Source organism: Petromyzon marinus, chromosome 59 (assembly GCF_048934315.1).
Source record: "Petromyzon marinus isolate PM22_M1 ecotype Great Lakes invasive population chromosome 59, UKy_Petmar_22M1.pri1.0, whole genome shotgun sequence".
NCBI classification, from domain to species: domain Eukaryota; kingdom Metazoa; phylum Chordata; class Hyperoartia; order Petromyzontiformes; family Petromyzontidae; genus Petromyzon; species Petromyzon marinus.
The window spans coordinates 1684592-1702697 of NC_133725.1; the positions used below are offsets into that span (position 1 = coordinate 1684592).

The 18106-nt window shown below is 49.5% G+C and overlaps 2 protein-coding genes across 4 annotated transcripts in view; both read left to right on the plus strand.

Moving 5' to 3' along the window:
• Nucleotides 1-1324: 1324 nt before the first annotated feature.
• On the plus strand, nucleotides 1325-12525 carry MRPS18B (mitochondrial ribosomal protein S18B). Its single transcript, XM_032976331.2, has 7 exons — nucleotides 1325-1492; nucleotides 2281-2446; nucleotides 5032-5129; nucleotides 5665-5733; nucleotides 8040-8106; nucleotides 8207-8266; nucleotides 10659-12525. The coding sequence occupies exons 1-7, from the start codon at nucleotides 1391-1393 to the stop codon at nucleotides 10880-10882; spliced, it is 786 nt and encodes a 261-aa protein (XP_032832222.2). The 5' UTR covers nucleotides 1325-1390; the 3' UTR covers nucleotides 10883-12525.
• A 3657-nt stretch (nucleotides 12526-16182) lies between these two features.
• Nucleotides 16183-18106, plus strand: part of FKBP15 (FKBP prolyl isomerase family member 15) — a 78947-nt gene continuing 77023 nt past the window's right edge. For 2 of the 3 annotated variants that reach the window (XM_076052992.1, XM_076052995.1), the window contains exon 1: nucleotides 16185-16569. In XM_076052992.1, the coding sequence (XP_075909107.1) occupies nucleotides 16517-16569 (53 nt within the window). In that variant the 5' untranslated portion in view covers nucleotides 16185-16516. Of the gene's footprint in view, nucleotides 16570-18106 lie in introns of all 3 variants that reach the window. The other variant, XM_076052994.1, reaches the window with a different exon arrangement.

Below are 18106 nucleotides of genomic sequence, written 5' to 3' on the forward strand. Positions count from 1 at the left end.
CAGTGCGATGAGCGAAGGAAGTTTCAGGGGCTGCGCCTTGACCTCCTCCCCACCCCACCCCCACAGTTTTTTTTAACCCAAATTAAAATGCTTAAATTAGTTCCATAGTTTCATTTATTTGGTATAGCCCTGTGAGGCATTCGGCTTATTGAATCGGGTGCAATCGCAACAAACACAAATACATGAACAAGAAAAACATCTTAAAGTGATTATGTGTTGACTGTGCAAACAGAAAATCCAGGAAAAAAAAAATCAAAATATTCCTGAAAACAAAGCACCGTACACCAACGCTGTGTGCAAAAATCCCATTGGGATGCAAGTCAAACAACAACAACAACAACCACAAGACAACTAAGATTAAAGCCATCAGTCTAACTCCGTACTACAATAAACAAAAACATGGCCAAAACAAACAAAAACAGTTTTCGAAATCACCAAAATAAAAGCCATAAATGCAATGTAACAGTGATCGTAGGGACTGTGACCGATTTTTTTTTAACAATAAACTACATAAATAAATTATAACACCAAAATCTAGAGCCATATTTTATTAAGGCCACTGAATAGCAGTGGCAGCTAGGGCTGTACAACTCCTCTAGAGCAGTTTTGAGTGAAGATCTCATAGGTAGTGATTCAAGTTGCAGTTTATTGGCAATAGCATTCCAGACCCTGGGGGCATCAATAGCAAAGGCCCTTCCACCGGTTTTTGTACGGCAATATGGGATGTGAAGCTGGTAAATGAGCGAAGACTGAGGTCAAATTTGTTCTTTGAAACAGAGAGGAGATCCAGCAGCAGGTAGTCTGCGGATTTTTTTTGTAAGTATATCGTGAATAAATAAGATATGGTGCACAAGCCGTCAAACATTAAGAGATGTTAAGTTTGACCCAATGTAGAGATCACAGTGGTGAGTCCTATATGGGCAGTTCAATGGAAATCTTAAGGCCGAGTGATTAGATGGAATCAAATTGAGTTTGTCAAAACGTGAATTAGTGATTCTGTGGACACAGTTTCCCTCACAAAACGATGCACGGACATCGCAATCGGACGTTAAAGTTTCAGCGAAGTCATATTATATTTAATTAATAAGTACAAATCTATCGTGCTTTACTGAATCGAAGTTTGACGGAGGGGGGGGAAACAAAAATCGATTCCCCGAAATAATAAATCGCATCGATTCCACAAAAACCACAATACAGTACGCGACACGGCGAATCGATCGGGCGTCATGCCTAATCGAAACTAATTCGATTCCTCACCACCCCGTCTTCCGTTCATCGCAACGTTACGCAGCACCCAGGAATCGCGGGCGTTAAGTCAATTTTGGTTTTAGATTCAGGAGAATCGAATCGGACGGAGGGAGGGGCGTGAAAAAGACGCCAGACCTCGGCAATGGCGGGAATGGCTCTGTCCTTGAGGAGCCGCTCGAGGTTAGCGCCGTCTCTCCTCGTCTTCCCCTGGCTCCCGGCGGCCCGACGAGGCGAAGGAGCGCAGGTAAGAGCCGATAGATGGATGGCGTCATCCGTTAAAAACAAAATACGCGCGCGTGTTGTGGTCTGGCGTCCCACGTGTGTTGTTGTCGTGTGTGAAGTTTACCCACACGCATATGGAGAAGGCCCCGCGCGCTCACAACAACGAGCGGAGCGCCGGGCGGATAAAACGCAGCGAGTTAGCACGGTTAGGGGGCACCTGGTGGTCCATCGGCCCAGTCATCTCAGTCGACCCATGGCACCTGCTGGGTCTGCCCCGTGACCTGCTGGTGCACCTAGCCTGGCACGGTAGTAGGCACAGGTGGTGGCATCGGCCATTCATCTCAGTCAGTTGACCCATGGCACCTGCTGGGTCTGCCCCGTGACCTCCTGGTGCACCTAGCCTGGCACTCGTTCCGTCCCCCTGGCTGGCGCTCCGCTAGATGATCCTTGGCTGTGTTGGGCGCCCGTCACACGTGGCCGTGTGGACCGCTCGTTGAACTTTTTTCGCACTGAACGTAGGCAGTCTATGGGCAGTGTTGAGTCTATGGGCAGTGTTGAGTCTATGGGCAGTGCTGAGTCTATGGGCAGTGTTGAGTCTGTGGGCAGTGTTGGAGTCTGTGGGCAGTTTTGAGTCTGTGGGCAGTGTTGAGTCTATGGGTAGTGTTGTTAGGCTATGGGCAGTGTTGAGTCTGTGGGCAGTGTTGAGTCTGTGGGCAGTGTTGAGTCTATGGGCAGTGTGTATGTACAGTATGTGTAACTACATTTGCACCGTGCTAATCTGAGGTGCGGGGAAACCCTCCCCCCCCCAAGGTGTTGCGGAGGGCCGCGGCTCCGAGCACCGTGAGGCCCACCTGGCCGGCCGCCCCTCCGCTGTGGAGGCCTCATTGTACGGCCGCGACGGAGGAGTCGACCCCGGCGGCCCCTGACCCCTTGGCCCACCTGCGGCAGAACCCCTGGGAGTATCTGGACAGCGAAGGTGATTGACCCCACCCCCCCCGAAGACAAAGACCCCCCCCGCGTAGCCTTAACAGACTGTTGGGGCAGGAGCTGTTGGCGAGCACCTATCAAGGCCCACACGGCACACGAGGGGGTGGGTGGCAAGCACCACGCCCGGCCGCCTTTGTCTCCCCAGGCCCAGGACCGGTTCAGATAATCGTGTTGGCCATGAGCGGGAATCAAACTCGGGTGGACGGGTTCGTAGCGTGGCGCGCTAACCACTACACCACCCCCCTCCCCCGTACCCCTTCCTCTCTCCACATTTATAATCGACACGCGTTGAGATTATTTAGCTTATTTGTCTGCTGCTATACACTTGCACGTGATGACAAGCCATTGACCGTTATATCATCACGCGAATATAACTTCCCTCGTCTTCTCTGGGGCTAAGCAGCCTGGTATATTGCAAAGGGTCGCGTTGCGATGCATGACTTGGGTCCTCGCGGCGACTGAACGGAGAGCACTGCCGGAGGAGGAGCGGAAGATTGATTGGGAAACAGCACGGATAATCAATCTGCGGTCGCAAAGCATTTTAAGTGTGCTGGGAATCATGCAGAGATAGCGAAAACTCAAAATAAAAGTGAACCGGATAAATGGTCGGAGGGAGGGGGACTAAGTTTAGGAACTTGTAGTTCATTGGAAAAAGAGCTTTATAGCTCATCGGATTCCTCCTGCAGTATAAATACCGATGCTAATATCGACCGCCCTCACCTATCGGCCACCTCGTGTTTGTTGTCCTTTCACCGTCCCTGCGATTAGCGCGGTTGGCTACGTACGGTGCGAAATTAATTTGGAACGTACATACGAAACACCATCGAGGGTCGAACCAGTGCTGGATAACGATGGAGTGTGATGACGTCTCACCCTCCGCGTGTCCCCTAATCCACGTGTTCCTCTTTGCTGTCTCTCGGCGAAATCATCGTCGTGTCAGGAAGCAAAGAGCTACGCATTTTTAAAAGTTCTAGATTTAAAACTGCATGACGTACAAAGTCCGTTGAAGGGCGGCACCTTCCTCTTGCCGAGAGGAATCCTCAATATTGTTGTAACAACAATTTTGATTTTTTGAGGTGTGCTTCTAAGCTATTTTAAACGTTTTATTTTACCAGGTAAGGCCCATCGAGTTCCATAGCTCTATTTCAGAGGCGACCTGGCCACACGTAATGATAGCTCAACCAAGCGGCTGATCACGTCGATATTTACAGCAGCCAACTACTCTAAAACGCGCGACGTTGATTTTGCAATGTGCCAGGTAAATGAAGGACCCGGAGAAAAATCCACGCGGCCACGGGGAGAACATGCAGATCTCCAACGTGTGGAAATCAGGAAATGAACATAACCTGCTGGGTAAACGGCCAGAACTAGTGGGTGGGGAGGGGGTAAAGGTTTCAGTTTAACGAGGTGAGTTTTCACGATTTTGCCCGGAGCGCACGCCTCTCTCCGATCCAACTCTGCAGAGGCAGCGGCGAGGGTTGACGGACCACACAAACGTGCGCGTGCGTGTGTGCAACTTCTATGGCGCGGCGTGTGCTTCGACGAGGAGGTGGCCCCGAACCACGGCTCGCCGGGAGACTGTAGCGCAACGAACCTGGACTACACCTTTCCCTTTTTAATTCCTTTGTCAAGGGGTGCCTCTGCGGATGTGTATGCTTTAACTTTAACATAGCCATTTCTGTGACCAGTCACAAGCTAATCACTCAGCCATTTCAATGCTAAATTCTATGCTAATTCCTTTGTCAAGGCGCTCGCTCTGTTTCTTCTCACACAGCTTAAAGGTCGTGATCTGAGCGTGGCTTTTTCACTCCAGCGCTGTCCTCCAGACAGTCTCGTCCCCTTCACCTGATGAAGGCCGCTTGTGTTGTGGCCGAAACGTCGTGAGAATATTATTGTGTTATTTTATTTTATCAATTTATTATTTTATTCTCATTCTACGTGGTGACTTTACCGAAAGAACCAAAGGAGATGAATCCTTGCAGTCACGAAAGCTTTAAATCGAAATACACCTTTCCCGTTCCAACGTGGGATAGAGTGTTGCCCCCTTCGTACGCGGCGCTTTTTTTTTCCCCCCCGGTTGCCCCGGTTTCCCAGCGCATGCAACTGGGCAATAACAAGTTGAAATAATTAATCGTTATTATCGGCATCGTCACTAAACATCGATACTGCGACTCCTACACTACGCGGTATATTGAGGCACCCTGCATCGGGGGGACCCCACCCCCACTGTGGCAGCTGTCCCTGTGCGGCGCAAAGCAGACGCAGCACCGGCCGGCGAGCGGGCATTGCTCTGCCAGTAGGGGGGCAATGTTGCTTTGTCGCTTTTCCCAAATCGATCGAAGGGTCGGTCAGAACTTGGCGACAACAGAAAACAAAAACCCAGCACCCTTTTTGTCGGCAAGAGATAAAACCTACCCGGGCCTGAACCCAGGATCTCGGCAGCGCCGGCTCGGTGTCTCTGACCACCGAGCCACCTGGCCCCCGGAGCCGGTCACGGAAGTTCCACGTGGCCATGACAGGGCCCGGTCTGTCCGATGGCAAACCGTTGTTGACCTGTGCCTCTTTCTTCCGCAGAATATATCGAGCGCTATGGGGAGATTCCCATCTGGAAGGATTACAGACGGAACCACAAAGGTGGAATCCCTCCCCAGAAAACACGCAAGACCTGCATCGTAAGTACACTGGAGTTCTTCGCTCATTTTCAGAGGGGGGGCGTCATCAGTCGTGTGACGGCCACCACACATTTGAAACCATTGGGGGTTTGACAGCAGCACGATTGTTAGGGGCCGCCAGTTGCCCACGGGCCTTGCAATGAAGAACATTGAAACACACCTTCATTAGCAGCAGCAGCAACAGCAGCAAAACCAGCATCGTGAAGCTAAACACATGCATATCATCACCATCGGCAGTGTGGCGTAATCATCACCATCGGCAACATACGCTGGCTAACTATTATCAGCATCAGAAGCGTCCGCAGCCTAGGCATCATCATCATCAGCGGAAGCATAAATAGCTGCAGCGTAATCATTGTCAGCAGCGGTATCGGCATTACAGCGAAATCATTACCGTCATCGGCAGCAACAGGGGAGGGGTTCAGAGTGGCGTTGGTCACACGGAGGTCACGTGGTTTACGGGAGGCTTGAGCTTCATTTGGATGTACGGATAAGCAGTCAGATTTGCGTGCACGTGTTTGTTCCCGTGTTACAGAGAGGAAGTAACGTCTGTTCAAACCCGTGCCCGGCTTGCCGAGACCCAAAGATCATAATGGACTTCAAGGTAAGGGGCTGGTGGAGGTGTTCAGCAGGCATCACTCACAATTATACGGTTGATCGTCGATTGTAATTATGCGGCTGCATCCAACATCTGGCGGTCCAGGGCCGATCTGGCGAAACCGGCAAAGCCGCTGCAAAGGCTGTAACCAATGCAGCGATCGGCACCGTGGGCGTGACGAAAAAAGTAGTTTGGTTTCAGTGTCAAATATATACATTATACACTACATAGTAGCTATGCTTGATTTCAGTGTCAAATATTATCTACACTACATTATACACTACACAGTAGCTCTGCTTGATTTCAGTGTCAAATATATACACTACATTAAACACTACATAGTAGTTATGCTTGATTTCAGTGTTAAATATTGTACACAGTACATTATTCAGTACATAGTAGTTATGCTTGATTTCAGGGTCAAATATTTAATACGATTATCAAACACATGTTGTGTTGAAACAAGAGCGTAGTAATATGTACATCACCCCATGCAGAGTCTACGAGATTGGAGTGGTAAGTACGGTACATTAAATACATTAACTTTTTACAGTAAGATATTTCTGTTTTTCTTTGGATGTTTATGCCAATTTCATATAGTAAACAAATTTTAAACACAACAAAAAACATACACAACACCTAGAAACATAATGTTATTCAAGAATGTGCAAAAATATGCTATTTGAAATAATGATGATGTAATGATTATCCGGCGTTTACAAATATCTGGCGCCCCTTCCCCCCTGAAGCCTCTGGATAATCGATGATCTACTGTAATAACAAAAAAACAAGCTGACCAACAACATTCCACTTAGCGAGCCTCTGCCAACTTTCCATCTTCCACCTCATCGTGAATGCCCTCGGGACCGTTGTTGTGGTAGTTGTTGGTGTGGTGATTGTTGTTGGTGGTGTGGTTGTGGTTTTTTTTTTAGGTGCGATTGTGGTTGGCGTGATTGTTGTTGGCGTTGTTGCAGTGGTGGTCGTCGTTGGTTTAGTGTTCGCGTGATGGTTATTCGATGTGTAAAGGAAAGTTAGAAAGATGAAGGTGCAGCCCTGAAAATTCTTCCTCGGCTCACTGCCGGAAGGTAACTCAGCTCTCAGGAGCTCTAGGGAACCATTTGTCCCACTCTGTCATGTTGGCCAGACATCTGGGAAGAGATATATATGATTGGTTCTTTCGGTAAAGTCACGTAGAAATAATAAAAAATAAAATTATATAATATTACCTAATCAAGTAAAAAAAGAGGTTTTGGAAGAGGTTTTCAATTGCCCACACTTTACCCCATCACACTCGGCCTGCCGAACGACCAGCTGCAGGCGTTCCCATTGACACCGCCAGGTAGACGGACAACAGGAGGCGAGGAGGAGGATTTCAGAAACTTCCACCGTCGCTTCAGCTGCCCTCTCAGGAGATGGAATTGAACCCTGCGACCTCTGGATTATAAGTCCAGCGTGCTGACCATTTAAGCGCGCGGGCCATAGCAGATAACTGGGTACCCCCTTGGGGTGGAACCGACACTTTTAGCCGTGTTCATTTATTCACACGGCTATTTAACAAAACACATTCGTGATTTGCTGGATTTTGGCCGCACGAACAAATTGGAGTAGCTGCAGTGATGCCTCCTCAGCTGCTACGGACGACAAGTTAGATGAATATCTGGTCTGCGCTCAGGCTAATTATAGTATGTCAGCATCCTTTAAATTGGATTTAGACACTATATATATACACACACATTGACATAAAATTTTGATTTAAAGCTTTCGTGACTGCAGGGATTCATATTCTTGGTTCTTTCGGTAAAGTCACTTAGAAGGGAAACAATAAAATAATAAAAATATAAAACAAAATTATCACGACGTTTCGACTGCAACACAAGCAAATCATCATCAGGTGTGAAAAGCACAACAACAAAATTTTAAAAAAGTGGCGGTTTTTATTAACGTTAGCACCACGGAGAGCGATTTGACAGTTTAGTCAAATGCACGAGTCCATCTATGTTCGGAAAAGACATTGACATTGTTGTTATTCAATTAACACAGTGGTGCTGAACCTATACTGCTGCCTTACACGCCTTTGGTTCTCAATCGCAAAACACAATTACAATGTTTATAAACACATATAGGTTTGGTGAAACAAAGTAAGTTGTACTTACATGCCTATGCTTAATTAGTGGTTTTGATGATTTACCTTCTAAAAAAATCTGTCCATGTCTCGCTACCCCCAGAAAGGGCATCTCGCACCCCCAAGAGGTGGCGTGCACCCCAGGTTAAGAAGAACCACTTAATTAACACATCTTGTGGTGTCCTTACAGAATATTCGTCTTCTGCAGCAGTTTATTTGCCCGCACCAAGGCATTGTTTTTGACCCGTCGCTAACCGGTGAGTGAATTGATCACAATTAATAGAATGGCGTCGGTACCAAACGTACCGCATTATTAATTATTAATGCACTTCTGTTTCATGTAAATTTTATTCACAGGTCTCTGCCAAAGGCAGCATAAAAATCTACTGGCAGCGATTAAGAAAGCCCAAGACTACGGTACGTAATTGTATTATTTTCTTGCTGAACTGGAAAAAGTTGAGTGGCAGACGAGAGTGAGTGTGTGTGTGTGTGTGCATGTCCTGCACCCTCCGGTAGTGCACAGTGCCCGTTCGCACCACGTACCTTCATCCAGCAGTGGCAAGAGTGCTTCACGCCACCGTGGCATAGGGCACAACGGTGGCGTGCGGATGTTAATTACCTCGCCTGGTATACAGGAAGTCGTGGAATCGATCCCGGCCCTGACGCCAGTATACATGGGAGTCTGCGGTGTCTCTGTCCCCGTGGCCTCGTGGAATTTTCTCCGGGTCCCCCGGTTTTTCCCTCCACATTTAGAATCATGCATTTAGAGTATAGGTGACCTCATTGGGCTGTCATTTGTGGCCAGGTCCCTTCTGAAAAAGAGCTACGTGTTGCTCCATGGGGGCCTTACCTGGTAAAATAAAACAATAAAATAACCCATAAAAGTAAAATAAGGTCGGTCGAAAACTTAAGGTGTCTCAAAAAAACAATTCCATCCGATCGGTGGCACGACAATAGGTAGGCAAAGTTGGTCAATCAGCTGCAAACTCATTTCTCTAGAACCACTTTTTGTGTTCAGTTTGTTGTCCTTGCCGCACACCTAAGATTAGCGTGGTTGGCTACGTACGGTGGTGCAAAAGAAGTTCAACAGACATACAGTACACACTACCCAGAGACTCAACACTGCCCATAGACTCAACACTGCCCATAGACTCAACACTGCCCATAGACTCAACACTGCCCATAGACTCAACACTGCCCATAGACTCAACACTGCCCATAGACTCAACACTGCCCATAGACTCAACACTGCCCATAGACTCAACACTGCCCATAGAATGAGAATAAAATAATACATTTTATCAATTTATTATTTTATTCTCATTCTACGTGACTTTACCGAAAACCAAAGAAGATGAATCATTGCAGTCACGAAAGCTTTAAATCGAAACTGCCCATAGACTCAACACTGCCCATAGACTCAACACTGCCCATAGACTCAACACTGCCCATAGACTCAACACTGCCCATAGACTCAACACTACCCATAGATCAACCACTGGCGGAGCCAGTGGGGGGGGTGGGGTGGCACGTGCCCCCCCAATGATCCGATCGAAATCCCTAATTTCATGTAGATTTGAAGCTTTCGTGACTGCAAGGATTCATACTCTTTGGTTTTATTCGGTAAAGTCACGTAGATAAAATAAAACAAAATAAAACAATTAACCTGTATATAATCCAAAGTCGTCTCTGAACTGTGCTCCTGACACAGATATTCTGCGTTGACTTTTCCACCTGAAGATGGAAGCTTGTGTTGCCTCCGAAACGTCGTGATTTAATTGTTTTATTTTGTTTTATTTTATCTACGTGACTTTACTGAATAAAACCAAAGAGTATGAATCCCTACTTTCGATCGGATCATTGGGGTTTATTAGTAATAAATCGGCATTTTGCGACCCCCACTGCCACTGTGCAAGCATATTATTACGTGTCAGGGACTCTATTAGATTATAAGACAATAGTCTGAGTCCATAATTGGCAATAAGTAACGCGAAAGCGGTTATAAGCGACTCACAGAATTGTGCGCAGTTGCGTCTACAGAGTCCACGACTTCCCTGAAGGCATCGACACCTTCAGCGAGCGCGTTGCCGATCACACAACGCGGTTCGCAATTCGACCCTCGATTGATGTCTACGTCATCGCCGCACACGTGTCGAGTAACAAGCAAGGGACAAGTCCTTACTTACTAACAACTCCTATCATCATTAGACCTCCTTTGCCAGTACCAAAATATAATAATAGGGTTTTTCCCCTTTGTTTCTGGCAACAAAACTGAAACTTTTTACAAGGATTCATGTTACTGCTTTAACCACAATACCTGCAGTCAAAATGCAAACAAAAAACATACTATGATAATATATGCATTGTCCTTGAACCTGATTGGTCCACACCAAGGGACGGCTTTCTTTTGAGCCTCGACCCAATTGGTGCTCGACCAGATGACGCCAAAAGGTGTGGACCAATCAGGTTCAAGGACAATGCATATATTATCACGGTATGTTTTTTGTTTGCATTTTGACCTCAGGTATTGTGGTTAATGCAGTAAACATGAATCCTTGTTAAAAGGTTTCAGTTTTGTTGCCAGAAACAAAGGGGAAAAACCCTATTTTAACTCCTCTATAATTTTTCATTGCTGGAGGGGTTGCCCTCCCCCCCCCTCCCCCACCTGAAAATCCCGGATTCAACACTGCACCTCCAGTTAGCACGGTTGGCTACGTACGTTGATGCGGTTCAACACGCACACAAGCCCCCCCCCCCCCAATGTTCAGTGTTTTTGTTTTGTTCGTTTGACCGCGCTGTGCGCTCGCAGGCCTGCTGCTGATAGAGCTGCCGCTGCTCGCCGAGCCGGCGACGCCGGAGGACTTCACGAACGCGCACGGCGCCGTGTCGCTCACGCCCCCGCCGCCGCACTGTGCCGGCGGCTCTCCCGGCGACCCGTGGTACCCGTGGTACGCCTGGAGGCAGCCGCCCGCCCGCGATGTCGAGAAACTCCGCGGGCTCTACAAGGGATTCCTCAAGAAAGACCGACAATGACGGCGGCACGGGTGATGGACGACGCTGATTACGATGACGATGACGATGACGACGACGCAGCGCTGACGTCGGAGGTTAGCGGCGAGCCGAAAACTAGAAGGGATACGGCAAATGTTGTAACGATGATGATGTTTTTCGATATGGTGCCTTTTTAGTCCGGGCTGGGGGGGGGGGGGGATTAATCTCGGAGCCCTTTGCACGCAATGCGCGACCGACTTACATCTCGTCTCAAACATTTTTAAAGGACACCCCCGGTGGCAGCTGTCCACGTGCAGCCAAGGTGATTCGGCACTTGTCCTGCGAGCGGGCATCAGTCTGCCGCCAGTAAGGGGGGGGGCGGAGGATCGATGATCGCTCTGTGTAATCCCAACTGAGTGATCATCAGGCAGAGGTTGGCACTGCCCTCTCAGCGTCACCTTGTCCTTTGTTGAACCAGGAGATTCAATAAAAACGATTGTGACTCGTGCAACTTTGCCTATTTGCAAGGGAGGGGGCGGGGGGGGGGGGTGACCTATATTTTTTACTGTCATTTTACGTTTCTGACATTTGAAATCTAAAACTCATCTCTTTTTGCGTTGCGATAAACGAGCCTCAGCCGAGTCACTCCCGACAACTTGGCCCGGGACGCTCCCAAATTGGTTTGTTTTTTCTCCTTCCCGCTCGCAGCTGCAAAAGCCGAGCCGTGGCGCGTTCGTCGCGAGCGCGTTGAGCGAGCGGAGACGCACGTTGAGCGAGCGGAGACGCACGTTTCTCTGCCAGCTCGCTGTCCGAGGCAGCTGGCCACGCGCGCACACGGATGGCTCGCCGCAGTGGCCGATATCATCGCACGTGGGAACACGTAGCAGCGGCCCGAATAAAAACGAAACAAAATTGACGTTGGATCTGTAGCGACGCCTGACACAGCGGTCTTCGACAAGCGGGAGTCTTTATTTCCCCCGAGGCACGAGACACGGCCTTCAATGATTCACTCCAAGCGTGTGGAGCTCTCGCGTTTCCCCCCACATTTATCCCTCGAGTCCATTTCCCGAAGGTTCCCTGAGCCACTTTCCCCTCCAGCCAATCACCTTCCCACTTTCTCTAACATTGTTATTTTTCATACTTTGATACTGGCAAAACGGTATCCCATGATGTAGCTGCTGCTCACCCCGAGCTATAAACGCTCTGACACGTGTGTGGCATTGTCCTTGTGCTGTTCGCCTTGTGGCTTTCTTCTCTGGTCTGACACTGGTGGTGAGACTGGGCCATAACGAAGGCTCTGGTGTAGGCCAATTCGTTTCATAGAATGTATATATATTATCAAAGCCATGTGTCTTTATTTTCTTTACCTACGTGACTTTACCTAAAGAACCAGAGTATGGATCCTTGCAGTCACGAAGACTTCAAATCTAGAATGAACCACCTCTACGGGCAGGGATTCCCTTTATCTGTTAGAGCTTTTAACAGACAACGGGACAAGCCCATTCCCAAACCTTTAACAACAGTTTGCCTTTCAGAGGCTGACCCCCTTTTTGCCTGATGACGACCGCTTGTGTTGCGACCGAAACGTGATTTAATTTTTGTTTAATATTTTATTTTCTTTACCTACGTGACTTTACCGAAAGAACGCGAGTATAAAGCCATGTTTGTTTGCATGTTCACCACAAGTACGTGTGGCTAATCTTTTTGGTGTTTGAGCATCTTAACGCCTGTTGTATTGCTACCAAGGGTAAAACCTATTTTTTATTTTTCATACTTTGCTACTGGCAAAAAGGTCCCATAATGCAATTATAGTTATTATTAACTCGACGCATGCGTCAGTAACGCCGTGTGTGTGTAGCCTTCAAAGGGAAAACTATAATAGATGACGTATCGGGCACTGGCCTTTCATTTGCTGAACAAGGGTTATTGCCCGAAACGTCACTTTTTGCGACCTCTATAGCACTGGAGCAATTGGGCCTAGCAACGAGTCAGCCGGGGCGGTCAGTAACTGTCAGCTTTGTATTTGTCGTTGTGTTCCAATTGGCAACAGCAGCATCACCCAAAATATGGTGGTCCAGAAGTCTTGTGACCGCTGTTTAATTCTATAAGACGTAATCTATATTTTTAAAGTAAGGTTTAGTTAAAACATAAATGAGTATGCGAGTGAGTGGGAGAGTGTTTGGGTGGATGAGTGGGCGAGAAGGTGAGTGAGTAGGAGGATGGGTGGATGAGTGAATGGGTGGGCGAGTGCGTGGGAGAGTGAGTGGGTGGGTAAGTGGTTGAGTGTTAAGTGGATGAGTGGAAAGAGTAGGTACCAGCAGTGTCAAGATCGGCCTCTGGTGGAGGCTCGTGAAGGACGCTGCTACTGGGCAGCTGGAGGCAGTCGCCCTCCAGAGGAGCGACGCTCAACAATGAGCGGAGCGCCGTGCGGCTCATATGCAGCAAGTTGGCACAGTGGGGGTACAGCTTGTGGTGCATCTACCGGTCATCTCAGCCATCCTATGGCACCTGCTGGGTCTGTCCCGAGACCTGCCAGCAGCGAGCCTTCGACACTTCACGTGGCCTCAAAGTGCACCTAGCCTGGCACAGGCGCCGTGGTGACGTCACCGTCACTGAGTGGCGAACGGCCGGGTATTGATGGATGAGTGGGAGAGTGGTTGAGTGTGTGAGTGGTTGAGTGTGCGAGTGGTTGAGTATGTATGTCCTCGAAAGATCTGGACAAAGTCCCATCGGTGGGCTCCTCTGGCAGTCAAGGCTGCGTTGGCTGGGTCATGTAGCCCGCATGCCCAGCCACCGCATGCCTAAACAGCGTTTGTTCGGCCGGATCAAGGGGGCTAAACGGGCGCGGCACGGGCTAGAGAAGAGATGGAGTGACGTGGTACAGGAGGACGTGGAGCTGAGTGGACTTGCCGATGACTGGTACCAGCGGTGTCAAGATCGGTCTCTGTGGAGGAGGCTCGTGAAAGACGCTACTGGGCAGTTGGAGGCAGTCGCCCTCCAACAACGGAGGGGGGAGGAGCGATGCTCACAACAACGAGCGGAGCGCCGGGTGGCTAAAGCACAACAGGTTGGCACAGTAGGGGGCACAGGTGGTGCATCAGCCAGTCATCTCAGTCGACCCGTGGCACCTGCTGGGTCTGCCCCGTGACCTGCCAGCGGTCGTTCCGACACCTCACGTGGCCTCAAGGTGCACATGGCCTGGCACAAGCGTCGTGATGACGTCACTGCCACTTAGTGGCGAATGGCGGTTGTTGTTGAGTGGTTGTGAGTGTGAGTGGTTGATTGAGTGGCTGAGTGTGTGAGGGGTTGTGTGAGTTGTTGAGTGGTTGTGTGAGTGAGTGGTTGAGTGTGTGAGTGGTGTGAGTGGTTGAGTGTGTGAGTGGTGTGAGTGGTTGAGTGTGTGAGTGGTTGAGTGTGTGAGTGGTTGTGTGTGTCTGGTTGAGTGTGTGGTTGAGTGAGTGGTTGAGTGTGTGTGAGTTGTTGAGTGAGTGGTTGTGTGTGTGGTTTGAGTGTGTGAGTGGTTGATTGTGTGAGTGAGTGATTGAGTGTGTGAGTGGTGTGTGTGTGGTTGAGTGGTTGTGTGTGTGAGTGGTTGTGTGTGTGAGTGGTTGTGTGGTTGAGTGTGTGGTTGAGTGTGTGTGAGGGGTTGTGTGTCTGGTTGAGTGTGTGGTTGAGTGTGTGGGTGGTTGAGTGTGTGGGTGGTTGTGTGAGTGAGTGGTTGAGTGTGTGAGTGGTTGAGTGTGTGAGTGGTTGTGTGTGTCTAGTTGAGTGTGTGGTTGAGTGAGTGTGTGTGAGTTGTGTGTGTGGTTTGAGTGTGTGAGTGGTTGAGTGTGTGAGTGGTTGAGTGTGTGTGTGTGGTTGTGTGTGTCTGGTTGAGTGTGTGGTTGAGTGTGTGAGTGGTTGAGTGTGTGGTTGAGTGTGTGAGTGGTTGAGTGTGTGTGTCTGGTTGAGTGTGTGGTTGAGTGTGTGGGTGGTTGAGTGAGTGGTTGTGTGTGTGTGGTTGAGTGTGTGTGGTTGAGTGTGTGAGTGAGTGTGTGTGGTTGAGTGTGAGTGGTTGTGTGTGAGTGGTTGAGTGAGTGTGAGTGAGTGGTTGAGTGTGTGTGAGTTGTTGAGTGGTTGTGTGTGTGGTTTGAGTGTGTGGGTGGTTGTGTGTCTGGTTGAGTGTGTGGTTAAGTGTGTGGGTGGTTGAGTGAGTGTGTGAGTGGTTGAGTGTGTGAGTGGTTGAGTGTGTGAGTGGTTGTGTGTGTCTAGTTGAGTGTGTGGTTGAGTGAGTGTGTGTGAGTTGTGTGTGTGGTTTGAGTGTGTGAGTGGTTGAGTGTGTGAGTGGTTGAGTGTGTGTGTGTGGTTGTGTGTGTCTGGTTGAGTGTGTGGTTGAGTGTGTGAGTGGTTGAGTGTGTGGTTGAGTGTGTGAGTGGTTGAGTGTGTGTGTCTGGTTGAGTGTGTGGTTGAGTGTGTGGGTGGTTGAGTGAGTGGTTGTGTGTGTGTGGTTGAGTGTGTGTGGTTGAGTGTGTGAGTGAGTGTGTGTGGTTGAGTGTGAGTGGTTGTGTGTGAGTGGTTGAGTGAGTGTGAGTGAGTGGTTGAGTGTGTGTGAGTTGTTGAGTGGTTGTGTGTGTGGTTTGAGTGTGTGGGTGGTTGTGTGTCTGGTTGAGTGTGTGGTTAAGTGTGTGGGTGGTTGAGTGAGTGTGTGAGTGATTGAGTGTGAGTGTGGTTGAGTGTGTGTGTGTGGTTGAGTGTGTGAGTGTGTGGGTGGTTGAGTGAGTGTGTGAGTGGTTGTGTGTGGTTGAGTGAGTGTGTGGTTGAGTGTGTGGGTGGTTGAGTGTGTGAGTGATTGAGTGTGTGAGTGATTGAGTGTGAGTGGTTGTGTGTGTGTGAGTGTGTGTGGTTGTGTGTCTGGTTGAGTGAGTGTGTGGTTGAGTGTGTGGGTGGTTGAGTGTGTGAGTGGTTGTGTGTCTGGTTGAGTGTGTGTGTGGTTGAGTGTGTGGGTGGTTGAGTGTGTGGGTGGTTGCGTGAGTGGTTGAGTGTGTGTGTGGTTGAGTGTGTGAGTGGTTGAGTGTGTGTGTGAGTGGTTGTGTGGTTGAGTGTGTGTGTGTGGTTGAGTGTGTGAGTGGTTGTGTGGTTGAGTGTGTGGTTGGTTGAGTGTGAGTGGTTGAGTGTGTGGGTGGTTGAGTGTGAGTGTGTGAGTGGTTGTGTGGTTGAGTGTAATCGTGGACTACGTTCATTCATCCAGGCGAGAACATCGCCAGCAGCGCGTGCGCGGTGCTCGACCCCGGCATGGAATTAAATTCCGCCCTCAACGACGACCACCACCACGTGGCATCGACGACGGCGGCGGCCATGCTGAGTCGAGGCGTTTCACGACGTTGTCGTGTTGGCCGTAAAGCACCCTCCACGCTTTGCGGCATCAGCTGACCGCTCAGCTGATTCCGGGATTGTAAATGTGACTTGGGCTGCTAGTCTCTCGCTGTCGCTCTGTCCCCGGGAACATTTTCGAACGCTTAGAAGCGATTTAATTACAATTCGCCGTGTTTAATTAAGCCGCTATCCTCCCCCGCCCCGCCCACCACCCATTGTTTAAAACCTTGGCAATTATCACGAAGGCTTTACAACAACTTTTATTATTAAGGATTTACAACGAACAGCAGTCCTGTTTGACGTTGTTGTTGGTGTTGTTGGACGATGTTTGGCGGCGGGGACGAGGATGACGGAGACTTCGTCACGGCACCAAGCGGGTAGGAGCCGCCTTGCAAACGCGACGACTCGATACGTGACACCTGTGCCTCTGGGTGTGTGGTGCTCGCTAACAGCCGCTTGCCCCTACAGTTTCTTAAGGCTACACGGGGGATCTTTGTCTTTGTGGGGAGCGGTGGGTGTAGTGGTTCGCGCTGCGCTAGGAACCCGGCATCCCAAGTTCGATTCCCGCTCGCGGCCAACCAACATCAGTGACGATTATCTGAGCCAGGTTCCGGGCCTCCCCTAGGTCGACTCAGCCTCAAATGAGTACCTGGTGCGGTTGTGTAGTAAGCATCGCCACTGGGGGAGACAAAGGCGGCCGGGCGTGGGTTGTTGGCCACCCACCCCCTCGTGTGCCACAGTGCCGGTAGCCTTCATAGGCGCTGCTGCTACTCGCTACTAACAGCACTTGCCCCGACAGTCTGTTAGAGGCTACACGGGGGATTATTTGTATCGCCCCTAGGTCGACTCAGCCTCAAATTCATACCCGGTGCTGTGTGTGAGCCTGGCTACTAGAGAGACAAAGGCGGTCGGGCCTGGAACTAGCCACTGTCTCGCCACACCACGCTTCCTCGTGTGAGCTGCTGTTAGTTTTTGTTCCCCATTTTTGCTTCTCCTAACTTCCACTCCGTCTCCTTAGATCCACTCCGTCTCCTTAGATCCACTCCGTCTCCTTAGATCCACTCCGTCTCCTTAGATCCACTCCGTCTCCTTAGATCCACTCCGTCTCCTTAGATCCACTCCGTCTCCTTAGATCCACTCCGTCTCTTTAGATCCACTCCGTCTCCTTAGATCCACTCCGTCTCTGTAGATCCACTCCGTCTCCTTAGATCCACTCCGTCTCTGTAGATCCACTCCGTCTCCTTAGATCCACTCCATCTCTTTAGATCCACTCTATCTCTTTAGATCCACTCCGTCCCCCTAGGTCCACTCCGTCTCTTTAGATCCACTCTGTCTCCTTACAGCCACTCCGTCTCCTTAAATCCACTCCGTCTCTTTAGATTCACTCCGTCTCCTTAGATCCACTCCGTCTCCTTAGATCCACTCCGTCTCCTTATATCCACTCCGTCTCTGTAGAACCACTCCGTCTCCTTAGATCTACTCCGTCTCTTTAGATCCACTCCGTCTCCTTAGATCCACTCCGTCTACTTAGATCCACTCCGTCTTTTTCGAGATGACGCGGCAGAGACGCGAACGATGTTGACTTGCAGATTGCACAGAGCTCGAATGAGTGAGTGTAGTTTGTATGATCTCCCCCTGTTCTACAGAGTGAGTGGAGTTTGTGTGATCTCCCCCTGTTCTACAGAGCGAGTGAGTGGAGTTTGTGTGATCTCCCCCTGTTCTACAGAGTGAGTGAGTGGAGTTTGTGTGATCTCCCCCTGTTCTACAGAGCGAGTGAGTGGAGTTTGTGTGATCTCCCCCTGTTCTACAGAGTGAGTGGAGTTTGTGTGATCTCCCCCTGTTCTACAGAGCGAGTGAGTGGAGTTTGTGTGATCTCCCCCTGTTCTACAGAGCGAGTGAGTGGAGTTTGTGTGA